Source organism: Prionailurus bengalensis, chromosome C1, assembly GCF_016509475.1.
Source record: "Prionailurus bengalensis isolate Pbe53 chromosome C1, Fcat_Pben_1.1_paternal_pri, whole genome shotgun sequence".
NCBI classification, from domain to species: domain Eukaryota; kingdom Metazoa; phylum Chordata; class Mammalia; order Carnivora; family Felidae; genus Prionailurus; species Prionailurus bengalensis.
The window spans coordinates 105,578,904-105,604,509 of record NC_057345.1 but is presented as its reverse complement, the minus strand read 5'-3'; the positions used below and the strand labels follow the sequence as shown (position 1 = coordinate 105,604,509).

General features: G+C 41.1%; 1 protein-coding gene across 5 annotated transcripts; it reads right to left on the bottom strand.

Annotated features, from left to right (window-relative positions):
- Nucleotides 1-1,579: 1,579 nt before the first annotated feature.
- Nucleotides 1,580-24,485, bottom strand: PRPF3 (pre-mRNA processing factor 3). Of its 5 annotated transcripts, none has more exons than XM_043576139.1 (16): nucleotides 24,353-24,485; nucleotides 21,598-21,787; nucleotides 20,013-20,143; nucleotides 17,889-18,035; nucleotides 14,934-15,017; nucleotides 14,513-14,733; nucleotides 13,548-13,854; nucleotides 12,265-12,431; nucleotides 11,441-11,520; nucleotides 9,285-9,428; nucleotides 8,162-8,261; nucleotides 7,875-7,988; nucleotides 6,710-6,828; nucleotides 6,342-6,425; nucleotides 4,974-5,035; nucleotides 1,580-1,938 (listed from the first exon to the last, which is right to left on the bottom strand). In XM_043576139.1, exons 2-16 carry the CDS (start codon nucleotides 21,740-21,742, stop codon nucleotides 1,792-1,794), a joined length of 2,052 nt encoding a protein of 683 aa, XP_043432074.1. In that variant the 5' UTR covers nucleotides 21,743-21,787; nucleotides 24,353-24,485; the 3' UTR covers nucleotides 1,580-1,791. The 5 variants fall into 5 exon arrangements, with proteins under 5 accessions (XP_043432074.1, XP_043432076.1, XP_043432075.1 ...); XM_043576141.1 differs by having other exon boundaries at nucleotides 24,230-24,359; XM_043576140.1 differs by lacking the exon at nucleotides 24,353-24,485 and adding an exon at nucleotides 23,077-23,190.
- Nucleotides 24,486-25,606: the final 1,121 nt, after the last annotated feature.

Below are 25,606 nucleotides of genomic sequence, written 5' to 3'. Positions count from 1 at the left end.
CCCTGGATTTGCTTAAATCAAGTAGTATCAAAAATGAGTTTAATTCTCTAGCTCCAATCTCACAGAATGAGAGAGGATTACTAGCAAGCACCCAGTTCATTGCTGAGTCCTGGCAAGCTTTTCAGATTTCATCCTGCTCCAGGAATAGTTAACCTCACCTGTCTGGATTAAAATTTACTTACCTCTAAAATAAAGAGCGATCGTACTACTCTTTCCTTATGGCCTTTAGCAGTCCCTTTTTTTTTCCATCTCTTCTATTCTAAAGCTCTCTCACACTGCCTTAGAATTGGAACTCCAGGACTTCAAACACATAATTTTTAAAAAAGGGTTAATTTTATAATGCAGAATGTTTTAACTTTTTTAAGTGTTTATTTGTTTAATGTTTATCTTTGAGAGAGAGCAGGAGAGGGGCAGAGAGAGGGAGACACAGAATCCAAAGCAGGTTCCACGCTCCAAGCTGTCAGCAGAGCCCAATGTGGGACTCAAACTCACTAACCGTGAAATCATGACCTAAGCTGAAGTCGGATGCTCAACTGACTGAACCACTGAGGTGCCCCTTAATGATAATTTTTTTTTGAGACAAGAGAAGGAGCGTGAGCAGAGGAAGGGCAGAGAGGGAGACACGGAAGCCCAAGCAGGCTCCAGGCTCGGAGCTGTCAGCACAGAGCCCGATGCAGGGCTTGAACTCAGAACCACGAGATCATGACCTGAGCTGAAGTCGGACATTCAACCCACTGAGCCAGCCAGGTTGCCCCAGAATGTTTTAACTTCTGATCAAATATCCATTTTCCAACACTATTTCCTGGTAAGCTCCAACTAGAGGAAGTTATGGGAGCTCAAATGGCTCCTGTGTTTGATCCATTCCCTCAACAGGCAACAGGAAATGGAAGTGTAGATCTACTAAGAATTTTGGACTTGAATGAATACTTATGCTGACCTCAATACTCCTAAAATCAAACCAGAAACATTCTTAAACAGAACCACATCTAGTCAGATTCCAGGAAAAGAAAAAGGAAACTACACATTGTCTTTTAGAAAAAGTTTTTGTTTTTGTTTTGTTTTTGTTTTTAATTAGTAAAGGGAGGATATAGGCTAAATTCCTGAATCCTTTTCCATTTTACAAACTGACCCACAACATCCTCCTTGGATTCTCTCTGTGTCCACTTCACCACAACACGTGTTCTCATTTATGCACCTTCTGAGGAAATGATTTCCTGTCCAGACTACTTAGCCCAGACCAGTGGCAATCTACCTTGTGACTCTACTGAAGGTTAACAGATGGACACTCCTTGTCCTACCCTCTTCCACCCATAACACTTTGGGCTCCACTCTACTCCAGGAAAGCAGGATTTCTTACTCCCACTTGTTCCAAGATGAGGTCAGAAATTTCCATTAGACATCAAAAATACATATCCTCCCGTTCATCCTTCCATTCATCCTTCCATTCATCCATTTACATATACATAGATATCAATGACAAAAATTTTTTTTCCACAGCAATTGCTAGAAGTTAGGAGAAAAGATCACCTGAAGACCTAAACTCCAATACCTGTAAGTGTGTGAAAAATATCATACCAACTTTAAAAATAACTCTTTAATCATATGCACATGAGGGGAATAAAGGGCGGCACCAGGCTGACTGGGGAAGGGTGTAAGGTATTTTCCCTTTGTCCCCATGTCAGCTTGGCACAGTTCTGAAATCACACACACAAGTGGAACTGGTTTGGGAAATAGAATAAGAGGACTGAAGAGACAAAGGCAGGAAAGGAGAGGCAAGGGCTCGCAGTAGTTTCAGTCGGTGGACTCCAACACAGATTCACTCAGAGCAAGGTCCCAGTAGTGTTCAGCCCCATGCTTTTTGAAGTGCTCTCGAGCCATGTTCTCTGTAGGGCACTGTTTGAACTTCATCTCCCCAAAGCTCCGGTCTTTGGCCGTACCCTGGGAAAAAGACAAAATTTATAATAAAAACACTTTAAAAAAAAAAAAAGATTTACTTTTAAGATTTTTTTAAAAAATGTTTTTTAAATTTATTTTTTGAGAGAGAGAGGGTAGGGAGGCAGAGAGAATCCCAAGCACAATCTGCACTGTCAGCACAGAGCCTAACATGGGGCTCAGCCTCACAAACCATGAGATTATGACCTGAGCTGAAATCAAGAGTCAGACGCTTTAACCCACCAAACCACCCAGGTGCCCCAAGATTTTTATTTAAATAATCTCTACATCCAACATGGGTCTTGAACCTACAATCCTGAGATCAAGAGTCACAGGCTCTACCGACTGAACTAGCCAGGCACCCCAAAACACTGTAATTTTTTTTTAATTCTTTAATTTTTAAAAATTTAAAAAAAAAAATTTTTTTTTGATCTTTATTTTTGAAGGATAGAGAGAGACAGAGTGTTGAGAGGGTAGGGGCAGAGAGACAGGGAGACACAGAATCCGAAGCAGGCTCCAGGCTCTGAGCTGTCAGCACACAGCCTGACGCGGGGCTCGAACCCGTAAACCACAAGATCATGACCTGAGCCGAAGTTGGAGGCTTAACTGACTGGGCCACGCTGGCACCCCAAATTCTTCAATTTTTTTAACATTCATTCATTTTTTTGAGAGACAGAAACAGAGTATGAGTGGGGGAGGGACAGACAGAGAGGGAAACAGAGAATCTGAAGCAGGCTCCAGGCTCCGAGCTGTCGGCACAGAGCCTGACACAGGGCTCAAACTCACAAACTGCAAGATCATGACCTGAGCTGAAGCCAAACGCTCAACTGGCTGAAGCACCCCAAAACACTGCAATTTCTAATGTAAATCAGATATAATATACTCTTTTCTAAACCCTAATAACATGTGTGTAGCAATGTAGTTGAACGTGATTTTATGTTAAAAACTATTTTAACCTCCATTCCGTTGGATATTTGTGAGTCTTCATGAATTTAGAGGCATAAAGGTTTCAGGTTTTTTGGTTTTTTTTTTTTTTTTTACTGAATGGAGGATGAGAAAGTCTGTGCTCTGATTGATACCTGGGTGGAAAAGCAAGTCAGGAAGGACTATGGAGGATGAGATGGGATGAACTAGTTGCCCACCAGGCCTCTACGACTAGAGGACCTTTAAGGAAAGAACCAGAGGCTAAAAGGACTCTTTCCACAAGACCCAGTAAGACTGTATACAAGCAGGAGGCTTTGGGGTCCACTGACAAACAAGAATATGAGGGTGAGGTGAAGAGGGGAATGGGAGCAGTGAGGGGGGTACCTGAAGAGAACTACAATAGAAAAAGATACGTTACTGGGTGTAACCACATTCTCACCCAAGGCACCAACAACAATGAAGTCATAAAGTGCTATCTCAAGAGGCTTTCAGGGATCAGATTCCAATAAGAAGCTAGAGTAGAACCTGGCTTGTTTCTGAACCTGAGATACAATTCCTGTGGACTCTCAAAGGTAACTGAAAGAGATGAAGGGGGTAGGATATTAAATATCCAGGATGCAGGTGAGGTAGTTATTATAGCCTAATTTTGTATGCATAATAAATTGCAGGAATCTGGGATAAGATAGAAGAATACACGAAAAACAGTAAGAATTGCCTATAAAGAGTGGTCTTAAAGAACTGGGGAAATTGGAAAAAGACCATTTCAGTAAGTGCTCTTCTGTGTTATTAGAATTTAATAGGCATTCACTACCTTTGAAATAATATAATACTTTTATAATAAAGAACTAGTTACTAAATGAGTGCATTAAAAAAATAAAAGATAGGGGCGCCTGGGGTGGCTCTGTTGGTTGAGCATTAGACTCTTGATTTCAGCTCAGGTCATGATCTCATAATTTGTGAGATTGAGCCCCATGTTGGGCTCTGTGCCGATAGGGTGGGATTCTCTCTCTCTCTCTCTCTCTCTCTCTGCCCCTCACGCACTTGTGTGTTCTCTCTTTCTCTCTCAAAATAAATAAACTTAAAAAAAAATTTTTTTAATTAAAAATATACATGCACTCAACATACATGAATAAAATGAAAACATTAACTCAACACAAAGGTAGAAGATATTTACAATGTAAAAAAATGTATTTTGGCGTGGGAATAAAAGGATTACTGCAACACATTAGGTTAAGGAAATAATTACTAAAACAAAATTTAATGCTTCCTGGAAAAATAGGATGGTATTTTATATGCTCACAAACAATGAACAATCCTTATTTCACATCTTGGCCTGAATAAGCATATGCATTCATTTATTCTTCAGAGCTAATACTGGTTCAGGGTGCCTGGCTGGTTCAGTTGATAGAACGCACGACTCTTGATCTCTGGGTCATGAGTTCAAGCCGCATGTTGGGTGTAGAGCTTACTTAAAAAAATAAATAAAATTTTAAAATTAAAAAAAAAAAGAAAATAAAGAGGAACTAATATTGGTTCATTAAGATTTCAGGGATGAAGGACCTGTATAACCATAAAAAAATTGTATTTTACAGAGCACTATTACATCATAATCTAATTCTGGTCTCAGAAAACTGACAAATAGAAAAAGGAAACAAAATCCACATTTTTGTAGACAAACCAACAGTAATTGATATTAAGTGTCTTGCCCCATTTGAGCAGCTAGTAAGTGGTAATGCCCAGACTCCCAACTTTATATTCTTAAGTCTAACACATCTTTCACTATTATCCAGACAAAAAAAAAAATTCCCAGTGATTCATCTCCCTCTAAGTCTCATATCCATGACTGTGAAATAAACAACTCAGTCAAGAATTTATATTCTTGCCACCAGTTTTCCATACTCTTCCCCAGATGGCATATACTATACACTCATCAATTTAAAATATAGTCAGGAAGAATCTGCTGCCGAACATGTAACAATGAATTCCAAAAGGAAACACGAACTACTTAAGGAATCAATCATTGCTTAGTTTTACCATTCCTTTGCTCCACTAGAACAGTATAAACAACCAGGAACTAGCTGAAGTTCTGCTTCAGTGTTTAACAAAAGATCACCTACCTCCCAGACTAGTACACATTTGTTGGTTTTCTTCACAGCTTCCTCATCAGATTCCTCATCATCTGGAAAAGACAATATAGCTAAATCTTGCTCTAGACTTAGAGACCAAGATTTAGGTTCTAAACAAAGAGTATTCAAGTGTACCCCAATTCTTTTAAAATATTGTTCCCCTTTCCACTGTATCAGGGTCAAATGTCTTCTGTTATCTTTATTTCCTGCAAATCAGACTGAAAGTTCCAAACAGAGATACTAACTAATTCAACATTTACTGAGCACCTAATAAGTGTCAAGAGCTGCACCAGATACCAGGAATAAGGAGATAGAGACAAGGAATCAACGATAAAAACTTGTCCTAAGCACTTTGAAAACCAGGCCTCAGATGCCAAGACAACAGAGTCTGTTACTAAGGAGTTTGATATAATGGAGAAGGAGGGCAGATAAACCAAATGAAAATATCTTAGAAACACTTGTAAAACAAAAGAAAATATAGGGCAATTATAGTGAAAAGTGTACTTTAAGTAAGGCATGAAAATATCTTAACTAAGCACACAAAATATAAAAGGGCCAAAGTTAGGAAAATTAAGAAAAGTATGACTGTCTGCACATGTTAAATGCTAACCCAGGTCTGCAAAGGGGAGAATGAATATGGATGGAAGAATGATGGTCAGAAGGGTGTCAAATATATTTTATACATATATAAAATTGGGCAAAAGAATGAAAAGTATGTATGTGTATATGTGTGTGTGTGTGTGTGTGTGTGTGTGTGTATAATTTTGCCTTCAACCCTTTAAAAACTTCTTTCAAGAGGCGCCTGGGTGGCTCAGTCAGTTGAGTGTCCAACTTTGGCTCAGGTTATCATCTCACGGTTCGTGGGTTCAAGCCCCATGTAGGGTTCTGTGCTGACAACTCAGAGTCTGGAGCCTGCTTCAGATTCTGTCTCTCTCTCTCTCTCTCTCTCTCTCTCTCTCTCTGTGTCCCTCCCCCACTCGTGCGCTGTCTGTCCCTCTGTCAAAAATAAACATTAAAAATAAATAACTTCTTTCAAAAAATAATATAGACAATGCACATATAAAGTGCATAGTTTGCTGAATTTTCACAAACTGAATAGACTCCCATAACTAGTGTCCAGATCTGGACAGACAGGGAAAGCAGCTGGCAGAAACACCCTGAAGGCCAGGGAGAAGAATAACATGCACATCATCACGTAATAAATACGTAGGCATGAATGTCTACGTGTTCACAGTCCAAACGGGTTTTTCTATAATTCCTAAACATTATCTAGTGTGAGCAAGTGTCAGTGGGAGGGAGTAGATGAATAGACAGAGTACCACCCCACCTCCCACTCCATCCCCTCTAACCCCCATTCACCATCTCCCTTTGTGTTAGATGTCTGTTCATCCCACTTTATCCGATGCAGCATAAGACGCTTAAATTTCTTCTGGGCCTTGGGGCCTGGAAACAGAGAAGGAGAATTTTGCCAGAGTTGTAGATGATGATGAAGTAGAAAGAACCTCTGAGCTCATCTGATACTCAGCCATTAATGTGGTAGTTGAAGCAATACCAGGAACTACATCTTAGGTCCTTTTGCTCCAATAAACACAGAAACAGAGGCCCAGGATATTATACCCAGGTATGGCTCTAAAACTCTATCTTTTCCTCCTTTCTCCCCACCATGCTAATCACTTCAAAGCCTAGGGTTGTGTGAGGACAAGTCTCCTTCAGTTTTTCAGACTCACCCCCTTCCACTACTACCACGTTGACATCCTTGTGCAGTACCACCACCCCTGTCAGGTACAGTTGCCCAGCATTGGCCTCAATCTTGAACTTCTTGGCTGGGTTGCTCAAATTTCGAACTCTGGAGAAGGGAAAGTTTAGTTATGGCTTTTGTTTCAGTTAGCATCAGTAGCTGCCTGAATGGAATGGCAAACAAACAGATGGATCCAAAATGGTTTTCTCTCTAAAAACAAAAATCTGCAGAGTAAGTAAGCAAATACACTAATGCTTGATAGGTAAAATCAATGAATCTAGAAGTAATCCCACTGTCTTATACTTCAAAGACTAGCACTGTATATACCCTATAATAAACAGCAGGTAATCAAAATTTACTCTAAGGAAAGAGATATTTACCATCATCCAAAAAAATGTGTAAGCTAATTGTTCTTGACAGTATAAAGATCAACAAATTCTTTGCCTTCTAGATGCTTATAATGTAGTCAGAATGCTACTCATGGAAAATTTCTAGAAGGCTACATGAAAAACTGTTAGTAGCAATTACCTACAGTAAGTGGTACTAAGGGTTCAGAGAGTAGGGGTCTTGCTCAGCAAGGCCCTTCTGTATTGTTAGATTAAAAAAAATCCTCATATCACTTTCATAGTAAGGAACGAGTTATTAAACACTAGCACGTTTTAAAAAATGGAAGGAACATATGCACTCAACATAAAAGAATAAAATGAAAACATTAATTCAGCACCAAGGTAGAACATATTTACAACATATTAAATATATTTTGGAGTGGGAATAAGAGGATTACTGCAATACATCAGGATAAGGATATAGTTACTGAAGAAAGAAACTTTTAATGCTGCCTGGAGAAATAGGGTATTTTCTGTTCCACAAAGGATGAATGATCCTTAGTTCACATCTTGGTCTCAACAAGTATATTCACTCATTCATTCTTCAGAACTAGTACTGGTTCACTGAGAAGCCCCCAGAGACAGAAGAGTAAGTCTTTAATCCTCATCATTATAAAAGCTTTACTAGCTCCTGATTCACGTTGGGGGTCATTAGAAGTGAGTAGATATTGATGTTAGGAATGCTTTAGACCACAGTGATTCTGCCTCAAGCACTTGGAAAACTTTTGGCATTTCTAAGGGAAAGGCTGGCCCAGTTTGGACACCTACCTATATACAGATATGTGTACCCCCTGTGAAATGTCTTCTTTAAGCTTTTTAATTTTCTTGACCTTTCTCTGTTCTGCTGTAAGTTTTCGGGCAGCGTTGGCCTCTTCATGCGCTCTGTCGTGACAGGAAGGACATCCACAAGTGAGAAAGGCATTGAAGATCAGAAGCAAAGCTGAGGGAAAGAGAGAGCAACGGAGGACTCTCCCCTCCCTCCAAATATGGATCCCCCCAGAAGAGTCTGGGAAAGGTACTTGCCCTGGGTTTCCACCCAATCCCATGGCACTTACTTCTGTCTTTTTGCCATCTGAGCTCTGACATGGGCTTCTACCTTCGTGGGGTCTTGAACAGCTTCTGTTCCTAATACTCGCATCAAATTTGAAATTCTCACTGCAAGTGGAGAGAAGATTAAATTAAATTTCCAGCTGGGATAACCTGGCACCTCTTCTCTATCAATTCATAACTGTTTACCTATCTCAAATCCCTGCTCAAAGCTCACTTCCTCTAAAAACCCCTACCTTGAAAAGCCCATCCAAAGAACTTAGCATTTGTAGAAAGTCACATAATATATATAGTTGGTATACATTTATTTACACTGCTTGAAAATTTACGACAGATAAGGAGTTTTATTTCTTTGGTATTTTTCACTCTGATCACAACATGTAGTGAAAGATCCTGAACATAACAGTGCTCACGCAAAATATTACTGAATGATAACAAAACTACAGGAGTGAGGGTTTAACAATATTTTCATTTTTCAACTATAGAATTACGTACATAACAACTGTGCAAACAGTGCAACTATTATCTTCATGAATTTCAAGACCATTATTCTTTCAGGAAGATCAGAATATGATATATTTTTATACTTAAAAAAGAAAAAAACTTTAAATGACCTCTACAGTGAATATGTTGATCTGTCTTTAAGATTTCATTTTATTTATTTATTTTCTTAAATGTTTATTTTATTTTTGAGAGAGAGCGAGCGAGTGAGCAGGGGAGGGGCAGAGAGAGACAGGATCCAAAGCAGGCTCTGTGCTGACAGCAGAAAGCCAAATGCGGGGTTTGAACTCACGAACCATAAGATCATGACTTGAGCCGAAGTTGGATACTTAACTGACTGAACCAACCAGGCACCCCTAAGATTTTATTATTAAGTAATCTCTACACTCAACATGGGGCTCGAACTCACAACCGCAAGATCAAGAGTCGCATACTCTACTGACTGAGCCAGCCAAGCACTCCTATGTTGACCTGTCTTAGCCAGATTGTAGAAAATTTAGGAAAGGAAAAAATAACCAATGAATGATTCTGAGAAACAGAAAGCACTCAAATATCAAGAGATGCAAAAGTTCCTCTGGAATTACACAGATAAACTTAACACCCTTTCATCCCTGCCTCTAAGATATGTACCTTTGGGTTCTGGAGGAGGCATCAGGCCTAGCCTGACTTTCTCTTGTAGTTCCTTCTGTGCTTCCCTCCTTGTTTGCCTTCGAAGTTTCTTCTGTTCCTTCTTGGTAAGATATACCCCCAGAGTAACTGGTGTGTCATTGTCAACTGCCAGGTAGAGAAATAAAATTACAAGAGCAATAAGCCTATTAGAAGGATGTAGGTGACTATCAATCACATTAAAAGAAACTTTAAGTGTTATTAGTTATTTTTAGTTTGTGATAGTATAGCATTTTACTATCTATCTATCTATCTATCTATCTATCTATCTATCTATCTATCTATTTAAAAGGGTGGCGGGGGGAAGAAGGGGGCAAATCCTAAGCAGGCTCCACACTCAGCATGGAGCCTGACATGGGGCTCGATCCCACGACCCTGGAATTATTATGACCTGAACTGAAATCAAGAGTCAGATGCTCAACTGACTGAGCCACCCAGGCGCCCCAGTATGTTCCGTTTTTAAAAAACATTCTTATCTTTCATGAGAGTGTTCTAACTTGTTATTTCTTGAAGTAGTTGACTGCTTTAATCAACTGAAAAGTGGCAAAGACAGAAAACAAAATTAGAGCTGCTCCAGTTGCTCTGCGTGAGGATTTGGGGTAGGTGGGGCCAAGATAATGAAATTTATAATTTTAGAGTTACAGGAATTGGGGAAAATCCTCTGGACTCCCAAAGCAGGTTTACTCAACTTTTAATTTTTTAAATTATTATTACTATATTTTATTTATTTTGAGAGAGAAAGCACAAGTGGGGGAGGGGTGGAGAGAGAGAATCCCAACCAGGCTCTGCACTGTCAGCACAAAGCCCAACGTGGGGCTTAAACCCACAAACCACGAGATCACGACCTAAGCCAAAGTCAGATGCTCAATGGACTGAGCCACCCAGGCGACCATATTATTATTATTTTTTTTGTTTGTTTTTTGTTTTTTGTTTTAAAAAAAAAAAAAAAAATTTTTTTTTTTTTTTAACGTTTATTTATTTTTGAGACAGAGAGAGACAGAGCATGAACGGGGGAGGGGCAGAGAGAGAGGGAGACACAGAATCGGAAGCAGGCTCCAGGCTCTGAGCCAACAGCCCAGAGCCCGACGCGGGGCTCGAACTCACGGACTGTGAGATCGTGACCTGAGCTGAAGTTGGACGCTCAACTGACTGAGCCACCCAGGCGCCCCATATTATTATTATTTTTAAAGTTTATTTAAGTAATCTCTATACCCAACATAGGGCTCAAACTCATGACCCTGAGATCAAGAGTCACATGCTCTCCTGACTGAGCCAGCCAGGGGCTCTGACAATTTTTCAAAACAAATAAAATCCCTTACGTTCTTCTAATGATCCACACTGATGACAACTAAGTAGACTCTGGTTAAGTAATGAGTATCTTTACATTACACAACATTACATAACATTACAATGATTATCATATACTATATTATCTCAAAGTCCCAATCTATTCTTCTAAACTTATTGGAGTTATTGGCAAGCAAATTTACTAATTGAGGTATTACCTCCTCTGTTCATCCCAAATATGATGAAAGTGTTAAAATCTTTTATGATCTACATAATTCTTGAAGAAGGCATTATCAATCAACATTATCTCTATATGTGAGAAAGTTCTGTGTTCTAAATGACTTACCCAAGGGATTCAGCTAGTTAAAAACACAGCTGCAACTAAAACCTATCTCTTCTGAGTGAGCCAACAGGCTTTTGCTACAAAGATGATCAAGAGAGAAGAAGGCTGAAGACAAAGACGACTGAAGGGCAGTGGTGTACAAAACTGGAGTTGGGAGTCAAAGATGAGAACGCTTTTTAAAACCCAACTTGTAATATACTTCAGTTGAAACCATCTCTAGGTTAGGCCTCAATGCTCTAGACCTGCACTGTCCAATACTGTAGTCACAAGCCACGTACACTATTTAAACTAAAATTAATTAAAACAGAATAAAATTTAACATTCAGTCTCTCAGTTGTATTAGTGCAACTCAGTTTTCAAATGCTCAACGGTCACAAGTGGATAGTGGCTACTGCATGGACAGCACAGAGAACATGTGCTGTCCATTGTCACGTGAAGTTCTATTGGATAATACTTCTCTAGAGCCTTGATTGAGTAATCTAGACATTACCTGGAGGGTTGAGTTGGGCTGGATGTTCAACAAGATTTGTGATTCCAAAATAATCTTCTCTCTTGGGATTTTCCTCTGTACTAAAATTGGAGGAAGAAGGGAAAACAGGATATGTGGGTAGAGACAATTCTAAGAGAGAAGGAGTCTCAGAAACACAATGAAAAAATGCACTCTCCATAACATTCTAGCACCTTTTAGTGTGCATATCCACAACATGTAATTGTATTACACATAATTTTCAAGATGAGAAAACTGGGTCCACTAAGGTTGGACATACAATCCACATCAGTCACTCTCAACCTTTTTCTACCCTAATATCCCTGATGGATGGATGCCACATTCTTTCACTAATAACAATAACTCCCTGGGACAGTGGTTGACAAAGGAAGGGTTAAGGGGAAAGACTGAGATACAGTTTCCTAAAGCCATGGATCAGAATTATAGAACGGATATAATTAAAGCTCTCCAAGTGTTTCTCAAATGATTTCATTCTTTCCCTCATCAATTAAGACTCCTTCCTCTCTATTGTAGGACTGGATCTTTAAGAAATGTAAAAGCCTATTATAGGCAGCAAAAAAAATAATAACCACGTATAACAAAAGCAAATATAAACTTACATCCTTTCTCTTTTAGATCATTTGTGCCTTTTCCTTCCCATGTTAACCTTAAAAACTAAAAATAACTTATTCAACATATTTACAAATATAAGAGCCTGTATATGGCTACCTATTTCACTAGGATTTCATGATTTTACTTAATGCATGAGTATTATCTCTCCCAATAAAACTCTAGCCTTATTAAAAGGTATTAACTAACAAACTCACAGGTCAAAGCCATTGGGGATGATGTAAGAGTCCCACCACTCAATTTCAGGGATATCGCCTTCCTTTAGTTCTTTTTTAGGAGCAATGAGGGCCAGCCTAGTGGAAGTATGGATGCCTGTTTTTCGAGCTGCCTGTGAGATCTCTGCCTGCAGCTTCTCCAGTTGAGCCTAAAGACAAGATAAACAAAGATGGGAAGATAAATTGGAGTCACAGAAAACAGGGAAATAGTAGAATCCCAAATTTTAAAGTACTCCCTTGTTGCACTCTTTATGCCTAATGCAAAGAATTCATAACTTCTGAAAACTTAGAAGAGGCATTCTACTTTATCCTTTACTTAGTTGATTTACATACAACTACCCTTATCACCATCCTTCACCCCACAGTGTGTGCCTGCAGCAAACACACCATTTCTGTGTGAATTCTATGAAAACTCCATTCTGAGAATGAAAACAAGAAGCAAAACTCACCGGATATAGAGTCAATTCAACTCTCAAGGTGTATGGATTATCTGCAGTAAATGTTATATTACCAGGCTAGCTTTCCTGAATCACGCAGAGAGTTCTGAATTGTTTCCCTCCACTGTCTGTATGTGAATTTTCAAAGTCAATTTTATTTCCACTTAAGTAGAATGGAATTAAGACAAATCAGCTAAAATTCAAGTATCCCAGGAATAAAGTAGTTTAAAAATTAGTCATTGAGGGGCACCCTGGGTGGCTCAGCTGGTTAAAAGACTGACTCTTGATTTCAGCTCAGGTCATGATCCCACAGTTTTGTGACTTTGAGGCCCACATCCGGCTCTGCGCTGACCCTGCTGAGGTTGCTTGGGATTCTCTCTCCCCCCCTTCCCCTGCTTCCGCTGTCTCTCTCAAAATAAATAAATCAAAAAGAAATTAGTCATTGCTTTATTACTTGTGTATCTAATTGCCTAAAACTTTGAGAATTGAGTTGGCAGTATTTTAGGACTGTATTAAATTTCCTTTGTCACCTTCCTACCTTCTTTGAAGTTCTAGGTTATATTCTTTTTTTTTAAGATTTTGTTTTTAAAGTTTATTTACTTATTTTGAGAGAGACAGACACCGTGTGAGTGGGGGAGGGGCGGAGAGAAAGAGGGAGAGAAAGAGCATTCCAAGCAGGCTCTGCGCTGGCAGTGCAGAGCCCAAAGCGGTGCTTGAACCCACAAAGCCGCGGGATCATGACCTGAGCCGAAACCAAGGGTCAGATGCTTAACCGACTGAGCCACCCAGGCACCCCTGAAGTTCTAGGTTATATTCTAAACCAGATACCTTTGTCCGTAATCGTTGGGCAATCTTCTCAAATTTGCCCTTGTCATGGAATTTAAAAGTGCGTCTCTGGCGCTGGGAAGGGGCAATTGAGACTCGAGGGTCAAAAAAAGTATTAGACTCCATGTCTTCTGATGGCTTTTCTTTTAGCTGTTGTTTGAACTGTTCCCTTTTCACAGCACGAATATTGGCCTTCAGAGTGGGCATGCGATGTGTCAGCTCAATCTCTTTGCCTGTTGCATCTACAGTGCGACCTTGCTCGTCGAGAATCAGTGGTGTAGGTTTAGTTTGATCTTTTAACTCCACCTTCCTGAGAAACAGCCCACAAAGAAATAAATGCCATATGGGACAATAAATAAGGCAAACAAGAAACAAACAGAAAATGAAACAAATCAAACCAAACAAAGAGAACTAGGTTACACACAATTCTAGGGAACATAAACCCATCTGTGAAGAGTAACACCGTGACTGAAAACATCAAACTGAGTATGTGAGTACAGAGTAAAATCAGATGAAATAAATTTATATATTACATTGATAAGAATTTGCAAGCCTATCTTCACTCCGGAATTTCTGAATCAGACATAGTATGCCAAACCAATTGTAGGCGCTAAAAATAAAGTCTATCATCTTTATCCAGTTGTAGAGAACTCTCAGATCTGGTATCATTCACTGAGGTCTAATGGATATAGTTCTGAGTTAGGAACCAGGAGACCGGTTCTATTCCTAGCTCAACAACAGATAAAGAATCTTAACCTCAGTTCTACCAATTATAAAAAGAAGCTAATAAATTCTGCCACGAGCAAGCTAAGAGAAATCAATTGGTATTTATTAAGCACACGTAAGAAATATGAAACTGTAAGAAATGATTTAGGTTCCTTGGGAGAAAAGGATCAGTAACATTCAAAGGTATTTATTGCTTCTCCAGCTTCAGAAATACTAAGGGGTTCCACGAAACAGATACTCACGGGGGAGCAATGCCCATGGCGTGGAGATTGGCCAGGCCCACCATGTTGGCGTTGCCAATGAGCCCTGGCTTCAGTGCCAGCTGGGCTTGGATGCGGGCTTGTAGTTCAGCTGCTTTCCTCGCCTTCTCAATGGCATCATTCATGAAAGTGGCAGCCTGGGAGGGCTGAATAGTGTTGCCAATTGGAAGTCGCTCTGGCTGGGAAGAAGAAGGAGTCTTTGGCTGTGAGAGAGGAGAAAAAAGAAATCAGAATCAGAAGAATTAGACAGGTGGACAGGTCACTCATGTAGACTGGTAGATGGTGGCATGGAACATGCAGTGACCTTCCAAACTCAAATGAGTGGATAGCAAGAAAATGAGAGTGGATGGCAAGAAATTCTTTGCTAAAGAGTCTTCATTTCAGAGTAATCCGAGCACAATACCTGAGGTGTAGGGGGGCTAATGAAGCTCAGCTGTTTTTTCCTCTCCTCAATTTGCCGTGTTGCTGCCTCCATCATCTGTTTGATCTGCTCTCGGGGGGGAATTAAAAAACTGTTAATATCTCTTTTTTATTTCTCCTATACAGGTTCCTAAACACAAAGGGCTTTTCAGGTCTAGAGAACTAAAAATTTTTTTAACGAACCCACCATATTCTGCCTGTACCACAGGCTACAAAATTCAGTAAAGAAAAGCCTACATAGCTGAGCACTGAAACATTTCAACCCATCTTCCTCAAGCAGGAGTGGCATGGTAGGTAGTAACATAGCTTGATGATTAAGACTCAGGTTAACAGGGGCACCTGGGTGGCTCAGTAGGTTGAGTGGCCGACTTCGGCTCAGGTCATGATCTCGCGGTCCATGAGTTCGAGCCCCGCATCGGGCTCTGCACTGACAGCTCAGAGCCCGGAGCCTGTTTCAGATTCTGTGTCTCCCTCTCTCTGACCCTCCCCTGTTCATGCTCTGTCTCTCCCTGTCTCAAAAATAAATAAAATGTTAAGGAAAAAAAAAAAAAAAAAAAAAAAAGGACTCAGGTTAACAGAAACCTGAGCGTGACTCTTAACTCTGCCACTTAATGCTTATGTGACACTGGACATGGTATTTAATCTCTAAAACTCCAAGTGCCTAAAAAAAGGTAACAACAGACCTACCTTACAGGGCTATTATGAGCATTTAAACAAAACTCTTGGCAGAGTCCACACAAATTATACTTTTAAGTTTATCTATTAAATTTTGGAATCTCTACACCCATGGTGGAGTTTGAACTCACAACCCAGAGATCAAGAGTCACATGCTCTTCTGACTTGAGCCAGCCAGGAGCCCCAAATTATCATACTTTTGATGAATTCCTGCTTTGGGTAACTGGAGACAACAATGCAAAGATCTGTTTCCTATCCCGTGTAAAATACTTCTTCTGTCCTAAAGAATATGAGAATAATAACCTTTGAGAATACAATAAAATAATTCTTGAATTTTCCAAAAGAAACCTTGCTGTCAAGGTGTTTCAAGATATATTTTTAAATTAATCACACACAGGGGCGCCTGGGTGGCGCAGTCAGTTAAGCGTCCGGCTTCAGCCAGGTCACGATCTTGCGGTCCGTGAGTTCGAGCCCCGCGTCAGGCTCTGGGCTGATGGCTCAGAGCCTGGAGCCTGTTTCCAATTCTGTGTCTCCCTCTCTCTCTGCCCCTCCCCCATTCATGCTCTGTCTCTCTCTGTCCCAAAAATAAATAAACGTTAAAAATAAATAAATAAATAAATAAAAAATAAATTAATCACACACAAAAAAATTTTTTAATGTTTATTTACTTTGAGAGAAACAGAGGGATAGGGAGAGAGGGTGGGGCAGACAGGGAGAGAGAGAATTCCAAGTAGGTTCCTTAGTATCAGCGCAGAGCCTGACATGGGGCTTGATTTCACAACCTGAGCAGAAATCAAGAGTCACATGCTTGGGGCGCCTGGGTGGCGCAGTTGGTTAAGCGTCCGACTTCAGCCAGGCCACGATCTCGCGGTCCAGGAGTTCGAGCCCCGCGTCAGGCTCTGGGCTGATGGCTCAGAGCCTGGAGCCTGTTTCCGATTCTGTGTCTCCCTCTCTCTCTGCCCCTCCCCCGTTCATGCTCTGTCTCTCTCTATCCCAAAAATAAAAATAAACGTTGAAAAAAAAAAAAATTAAAAAAAAAAAAAAAAAAGAGTCACATGCTTGAACAACTGACCACCTAGGTGTCCCTAATTTTTCCTTTTCCTTTTTATTTTAGAGCCAGGGGCAGGGCAAAGGGAGAGAGAGAGAATTCCAAGCAGGCTCCATGCTCAGTGCTGAGCCGGACACAGGTCTTGATCCCACAACCCCGGGAGCTGAAATTAAGAGTTGGATGCTCAACTGACTGAGCCACCCAGGTGCCCTAAAGTTTATTTTTGACATCTTTTTTTGTGTAAGTGATATATTTACATAGTTCAAAATGCAAAACAGTACAAAAGAGTATACTGTGAAATCTTCTACTGCTACTCTCTATAAAGCACCAGTATCTTTCCCTGCAGAAATATCATATATAAATATATATAAGCAAATTCATCCACCCACCCACACACATATATGTATATATTCTGTTCTTCTTCCAAGAGACTTTAAACAGCACAAGAAATATTTATTATATATGTAGTACCAAAATTGTTTTAAGAAAGCCCATTTTAGGGGCACCTGGGTGGCTCAGGTGGTTAAGCAGCTGACTTTGGCTCAGAGTCTAGAGCCTGCTTCAGATCCTATGTCTCCCCCCCCCCTCTCTGTCAGTTAAGCGACCGACTTCAGGTCATTCTCGTGGGTCCGAGCCCTGCATCAGGCTTTGTACTGACAGCTCAGAGCCTGGAGCCTGTTTTGGATTTGGTGTCTCTCTCTCTCTCTCTCTCTCTCTCTCTCTCTCTGCCCCTTCCCTGCTCATACTCTGACTCTCTCAAAAATAAATAAAACATTAAAAAACAATTTTTTAATTAACAAAAAAAAGAAAGTCCATTTTAAAAACGCAGATAATTCTTATTAAAAACAAGTCAACTTGAAATTATTTTAGTGGATTATAGCATGTCAGCATTATATTTGGAAATTCTCCTCTGTCATCAAGCTGAGTTCTGATTAGTTCAATAATTTTCTAAATGACCCAACGAGGTAGACAACTGGGCAAATAATGTATGTAACACCCTTGTTTGCCACATAACAGGTGCTCGTAAATGTTATTTCAATAGCCTTCAGGTGGAATACTCCTAGTTAAACTAAGAAATGATAAAACATAGAGCAGTAAACAAAAGTTTCCCAATGCTAAATACTAATTCAAATCAAGGTCATGATGAATCTGGACCCCTGCATCTCTCACTTCTTCAGCTCATAGAATCACTGCTTTCAGTCCCTAATTACTCACCTGGAGCTTAGTCAGCATGCCAGGACTCTCTGAGGGGGGCCCAGGGATCACTTCAGGCTCCTCTTCCACCTCCTCAAAACGTGGTATCCGTCGCTTCTTTACTCCTGATGATTCCTTGGAGATCTCAGAGTCATCACCAAACACTTCCTAAAGAAACCCAAGATGACAGAAGAGTTTTCTCCCTGCCCATGGGAGAAGGGAAGAATCATCCTAGTCCCTACCAGCATTTTGTAGCTTTCCCCAGAGTCCTTTAGACCCTCCACCAAATGGACCATCTCACCCAACTTCATCGTTCTACTCCAGTCAAGCAAATTTCATCACCATGTCCTTATAAATGTTCCCATCTCAAGGTCTTTGCCAATACTACTGCCTACATTTGCAATGATATCCCTCAACTTTTTCCACACCCCTGTTCCAAGTCCTGCCTAAAACTCGCCTCAGGAAGTTTTCCTCACTAATAATCTCATCTCACTCTGATCAAACTGTTGTTTCATATCCTCTTAGCACTTAAGAGCTGGGTTCATATTACATAAAATTACATTGTTAATATTCTGTTTGCCAAGTGTTAAGTCTTCCAATGTTAGTACCTTCTCCCAATTAGAGTCTAAGCTCTTTCAGGACAGGGGTTTTCTCTTTCTTCTTCAGTATTACCCAGTAACACTCTGTTCTCATCAAACAATGGGAACTCAAATACGCTGACCAATTTGCAAGGTGAATTTAACAGGACCAAGAGTGGCCAACTGGAAGGGACAACGGGAAAAAGCAAATGTACACACCGGTGGTAGGCTTTGGGTGACATCCCCTCTTCACTAGGAGGGCTCGTGTTTTGCAAGGACATATCCTCGGCCAGGGGCGAGCGCTTCCTGGAACTCCTACAGTTCAAGAAAAAGGACTCTCCCATAATATATTGTGTGGGGTGGGGACCTGAACGGACCAAAATGGGACCCGTATCCCAAAGCTACCTAGATACCTCCTTCAAGAAACCATTTTTATCAATCCCACCCAATGTAGTCACTTCATTCACAGCATGCCTCAGCCCTTACACAGCCACATGCCCTATTATAGCATTAATTTCACTCCACAGATCTGTGCAAATTGTGGATTAAGCATTCCCACGTAAACATACCAAATTCAACATCAGTCTGAAACCCTACAGTCATCTCTAAAATTTATATGGGACTGCTACTTAGATTTTGTAATTTGTGACTATATTCTGTTGTGCCCTTCCTTAAACCGCAAATTCCTTTAAGACAAGGACTATTTCTCATTCCTCTCACCACCCACGATGACTTAAACACAAAAGGCACATGACCCTCTATTTCTCTCGGTTCTACAGCCTGGCCAGGGACCAAGCAGACATTGCTTATTCACTCTTTGTGCCCCAGGAAAAGCAATAGGATAGCCAAGGTATCAAATGCACTTTGGAAGGTTTGATGGGAGCCACAGAAAAGACTTTTATAAAGCACAAGAAAAGAGATAGAGAAACCAGCCACCTGACGCAGCTACTATTGAAAAAAGGCATGACCAATCAGCAACTGCAGAATAAAAAGTGAAGGAAGTAAGACAGTAATGATGGTCCTTTTAAGTAGTCCACTCATGGGGCCAGATGACCAGCCATATGCTATATAGCAAACAGCAGGCTCTCAAGACATACAGTAAATAATAATTTTTGTTAGGTATCCCATCTACAAGTCCACTGTAGAAAAACCTCTAAAAGGAACTACAGGGAGGTTTACAGCAGTGGAGTCACATTCTGAAACATCTATTAGGTATCAAGTAAACCAAAACATAAAACCTTAGAGTGATCAACTTATAGGTAGTAGTAAGGGGGGGGGGGGAGGAGACAAAGGGAAATGTAAGAACTAAAACTCCTCTAACTGTACGTGAAAAAGGACAAAGCTACCAATTGTTTTCCCTGAAGTATTTCAACCCATGAACTTACGTAGTTCACCATCATAAGATGGTGATAATACAAGCTCACCTCCTCTCCTTTAATGTCTTAGTATCTCTCTTGAATATTATGTATTCTAATATTAAATACCAAAGTGTGAGTCAGGTAAGCTTAGCAAATTTATTACCATTCAAAACACTCCCAAGCTCATCAGATAATTAACTGTAACCTACCTTTAGCTCTCGTTTTCTGCTCCTGTCACTGCTAGACTTGGAATGTCTAGAGCTCCGGCCTTCCTCCACAGCCTCAAATAGTTTGTCCACAAATCGGAGAGTAGAATCATCAAGAAAAGGTTTCAGATGGTCTGACAGGAAAAAAAGAGGTGGTAGGGTTGAAAAAGTTAGAGTACAAGGAGTGAGTGGGTAGCTCAGTTGGTTAAGTGCCCGGCTCTTGATTTCTGCGCAGGTCATGATCTCATGGTTTTTGAGTTTGAGCCCTGCATCGGGCTCTGATGTGACAGTGCAGAGCCTGCTTGGGATTCCATTTCTCTCTCTCTGCCCCTCCCCTGCTAGCACACACAGGCTCTCTCTCTCTCAAAATAAATAAACTTAAAAAAAAAAAAAAGACAAAGTAACAGTACTTAGTCCAATATTAGGCATATAACAGACACCAACACTGGAATTTTACCTCCAGGAGGGAGGGAAACTTTCCTAAGTTCTTTGTAGGATTCCCATAAATCCTCTTATATTGAATGACCTTGCCCTATGAGGTAAAAATATAGTTACAATTTTTTGCAGTAAGAAGTAGCAAAGCCAGAGCAATCTATTCAGGTTGAACATCAAAGTTAATGATGAATAATCACCCTAACTCTTCCCAAAGAGCAAGCTGGAAGAGACTACTATTAACAAATTCTACCTCCCTCAACTTTTTTCATAAACTTGGTTTAGTTATCACTCTGAACTTGAATCTACCCATCTGACTTTAGCATATTTTTTCTTTCTTTCTTTTTTTTTTTTTTGAGAAAGAGAGAGCGAGTGAGCCCCCACAAGCAGGGTGAGAGGGAGAGAAAGAATCTGATGCAGGCTCTCCACACCCAGTGCAGAGTCCGAAGCAGGGCTTACACTTACAAACCGTGAGATCATGACCTGAGCCAAAATCAACAGTCGGCCACTTAACCAACTGAGCCACCCAGGTGCCCTTAGCATCTTTCCTAAGTAAATATAACTTAGTTGATTCAACTGACTTGACATTGGTCAAAGGAAGTCAGTCTGAGATTCAAAATATGTCATAAATGGGGTACCCAGTTGGCTCAGTTGCTAGAGCCAGCATCTTGATCTTGAAATCATGAGTTCAAGCCCCACATTGGGCATAGAGCTTACAATTAAAAAAATAACAAATAAAAAACAAAATATGTCACAAATAGTATTAAAAAAAGGGAAAAAGCAAAATTAGTCATTTAGGCTATTTCCATCATAATGCAGGAGAAAATAATATGTGGCCTAATTTTTTTTTAGACACTCCCAGCACAGAGAATTTGGGGAAGTTCAAAGCAGTGTTTGGAATCCTGCTATAAGTCAAAAGATTCATAAAACAGGGGCTCCTGGGTGGCTCAGTAATTGAGTGTCCAACTTTGGCTCAGGTCATGATCTCAAGGTTCATGAGTTCAAGCTCCACAATCAGGCTTGCTGCTGCCAGCCTGTCAGCATGGAACCTGCTTTGGATCCTCTGTCTCCCTCTCATTCTGCTCCTCCCCCACTTGCATACTCTCTCTCTCTCAAAAAATAAAAACATTAAAAAAAGATTCATAAAAGGACATACCAGCTGCCTTCTTCTTGTCCATGCCCTTCCCCACACAGTTCAGTGCTGCTGTGACCACTGTGGGCTCTGAGAAACCCAGCACCCTCTTCACTGTCTTCTCTATCCATGGCTTCAGTTCATCCAGCTCCCTCTTAGACAGTGCCATTCTTCAGGAAAGGGAGGGTAGCTCAAATGGGATTCAGTCCTGCACCTAAAAAGAAACCAGGAGAACACTTAGTTAGAGGGTAGGAAAAGAGCACCCCAAGAAATGTTTAGTGTATCAGGAATGCCCTCTCCGCCTCTCTTCCCAATCCTTAGGCAAGTTCCTGCACTTCATTTCGACCTAAATACGTTCTCTAAAACCCATTACTTAAAAGCAGAAAGAACTACATTTCATTTGCAACTCTAACTCAGTTAGGTATCAGTGGATCAGTGAAATCTGGGGAATAAACAAACCAACCCTGGGAATAACCTAGTCTGAGAAATGAGTTCTAGCTTCTTTTCTGATCTTGTCATAACAAGGATTGGCAAACATATAACCTGAAAACAAGACTGAAAAAACCCACCCAGAGGCCAGCTTTTCTTTTCTTTTTTTTTTTTTTTTTTAATGCTTATTTATTTCTGAGACAGAGAGAGACAGAGCATGAGTGGGGGAGGGGCAGAGAGAGAGTGGGAGACACAGAATCAGAAGCAGGCTCCAGGCTCTGAGCTGTCAACACAGAGCCCGACTCGGGCTCGAACTCACAAACCGTGAGATCATGGCCTGAGCTGAAGTTGAACGCTCAACCGACTGAGCCACCCAGGTGCCCCCCAGAGGCCAGCTTTTCTGTCTCTCCTGCCTCCAGGTAGGCATTCCTTAACCTAGCCTTGACCTGTAGGATTCCCTTCTTTTAAGGAATCGTGGGGGGGGGGGGGGGGGGGGAGGGGGAGAGAGAAAGGGCTATCCAGGTCAGCCATCCTATATTAAAGTTCATAATCCTGGGGTGCCTGGCTGGCTCACTTGTTATGGCATGTGACTCCTGATCTCAGGGGCATGAGTTCAAGTCGCACATTGGGCGTGGAGCCTACTTTAAATAAATGAAACATTAAAAAAAATAACAAATCTTATAATCCTTAAGAATGCTGTCACTTAGCTCTACAGTCATATTCATCCCTGTGGGAATTCTGTACCCAGATCACGTTCTCTCCTGTTCTACTCTGTCAGTTGATTTTGTAAGATTAATTCTTCACCTCAGAAAAGAAGGTCCTCATTTTGGATGTACTTTCTCTCTCTCCCTTTTCATCTTTATTCTTCTACTTTTTAGCTTAGCAGAGAAAACACTATCATAAAGGACACCCTACAACAAATCTTTGTTATTTAATGCAAGTTAATATAATTCTTCAACATTATTCATTTTACATTTTTGATCTCCTACTTAAACAGCAAAACTCATGAGCATAGAGAAAATTTTATTTCCCTGATTTTCTCCGTAAGTGCTTAAATCAATAAACTGCACTGACCTCCGTTTCCAAGCTAACTTCCTCCCAGCACTGCTACAAATCAGGGTCTCCGGTAGTCAATCTTTCAAGATGTTTTAAGACCTCTTTTCTCCTAAAAGATAGTCTGATTAATTTCTACTTTCTTGGCAGGTTTACCCTGTCTATAAGACCTGTTGCTAAACAGCATATTTAATTTTGGCATAACCATGGGAAGCCAGTAGATTAAAATCAAGAAACTAGGAGTGAAAGATTTTGTGTCTCAGGGACATGTTCTATGAATAATTCTATGGCAGCTCTATTCACCTATATCATGATAGAGTATAGTTTATAAATCTCTGTATATTAAACATGCATTACTCAAAAGAAGCATAGACACCACAGAGAGTGAAGAAAGAGTTCACACTGAACATTTGGGTCACAGAGTTCTACTGTTTATCAGCTTTGGGGCAAGTAATTCCTCTGAGTCTCGGTCTACTCATCTTACAAAATGAGGACAATCTGCCATACCTTCATCATTCTTTATCATTCAGTAAATATTTATTGTATAATTACTAAGTCTCAATCAGTGCACTGGGTGCTGCGGATACCTACAACGGTGAACGTATCAGACAATCCTCGCCTTAACGAGGCTTACATTCCACTAGAATTGAATCATGGGCTAGAAAGCATAAGCAATTTGAAAAGCCAAAGCAACAAATGAGCTACCACTCTATCAGATGAAACGTGTGCCCAAATACTATACTAACAAATGTATTCAACTTCAACTCAATCCTCTAGCAAACTAAACAGCCAGTGGACAAAAATAAAAGTTCCCAACAGTCACTAGCTTTGTCACTAATCAAATGTTCAACAGTAACTGCCTGGGACGGGGCGGGGCGGGGCGGGGTTGGGTGGGGGTGGAAGAAGAGGTAGGCAGAAGGATCTCTCAATGAGCAGGTAGCAGAATCCAATCTTCTGAAGAATCCCCTTACTCCGTGTTCTTTGCTACAACCTGAGTTTCCTTCCCTCTGCAACCCCTATTCTTCTCTGCTCTTTCCCTATCTCCCACTGGCTCCCCACCCCACCTTGTCCTCCCCAAACTCCCATCTTAGAGCCAGTCTCCCCACCCCGTCCCCTTCCCGCCCCCGCCCTTTTCCTCTTTACAATCTCACTCCAACCCATTCTCCCTCAGAACCTTGTACTTCTTCGGCTTCCTTCCCACTGAACCTTCCCGCCAGGGTTCTGCCCTTGGACTGAAACCTGGTCCTCACCGCTCGGACCACAGCATATCCACCCCGGGCCCGGGGTCACTACTCACCTCACAAACTTCAGCCCCTGAGACGGAGCCCGAACGTTACACCGGAACCGGAAACCCTCCGACCGCCCTACGGCCTGCCGTCGCTACCGCCACGGCCGCCGCCACGCCGCGGCCCCCCGACATGTGACGGGGAAGGGCGGGGCCACCGGTTCGCGCAGCCGTAGTAACCATCTGCTCGGCGGCGGCGCGCATGCGTGCCCGAGCTGTGAAGTTTGCCTGTACAAGTTGCTACCTACTTAGGTTTCCCCAGCGAAATGCGGTAACTAGATTCCTGCCAAGTTAATGTTGCCTGAAGCAGAAATTGGGCTGCTTGCAGTACTCCTAGTGTGAAGACTAAGTGCGCTAAAAGCGGGACTTTTGCGTTCGGGCTAAACGCGGCCTCTCTGGTAGTAAGTAAACCTGAGAGTCGTGGTCGCTAGCATTATCCACCCCTCTTTAACCTTTCTCCCTTACTTAAGCGTGATGCCAGAGACTACCAAGAAAAATGAGAACATAGGAGGACTCTGAAGATAGCAGCTCCGCATTTGTTCCTTTTACTGTCTCATTCATTCACTGACATAGTAAATATTTGAGTGCCTACTACTATGTGCCAGGCATTATCTGAGAATGGATATCCCTTAATGATGAAGAACATGGGCTTTAAAGCCAGACTGTCTAGATTTGTATTCTAGCTCTCTCACTCATTAGCTGTGACATTAGGCAAGTTACTTAAGTCTGTTTCCTTACCTGTAAAAAAAAAAATCCACTTCGTGGGGCTGCTGTGAGGACCGCAATAATGACGGAGGGTAAGTGCTTCTCAGAGTTCAATAAAGCTTCATTATATATAATAATTAGCCAGTTGCCTCATAAATGTGTAAAAGACATCTCAAGTAATGAAAACTAAGCTTCTGATTCTAACTGCTATCCTCCCTCCCCCAAAACAGCTCCCAATCTTCATCCTCAGTTAATGGCAACTGTATTCATAGTTATGCAAGCCAATGATCTTGGAATGGTCCTGGTCTCCTGTTGTATTGGTCCTATAGAATCCACTTGCTTCTCACAGCTTCCACTACTCTCAATTTTATGCTTGGATTATTATTTTTTAAATTTTTATTTCATTTTTTGGAAAGAGTGTGAGCAGGGGGAGAGAGGGGGACAGAGGATCTGAAGCGGGATCTGTGTTGACAGCAGAGAGCCCAAAGCGGGGCTCAAACGCACCAACCCGAGATCATGACCAGAGCCAAAATCAAGAGTCAGACGCTTAACCGACTGAGC

Coding starts and splice junctions, on each gene's coding strand:
- PRPF3 (XM_043576139.1), bottom strand. CDS start 21,742: ATGGCACTGTCTAAGAGGGAGCTGGATGAACTGAAGCCATGGATAGAG. Junction 7,989..8,161: donor CAGATGGCAAAAAGACAGAA/GTAAGTGCCATG, acceptor CTGTCACGACAG/AGCGCATGAAGAGGCCAACG. Junction 6,829..7,874: donor GTACACATATCTGTATATAG/GTAGGTGTCCAA, acceptor TCCCTTCTCCAG/AGTTCGAAATTTGAGCAACC.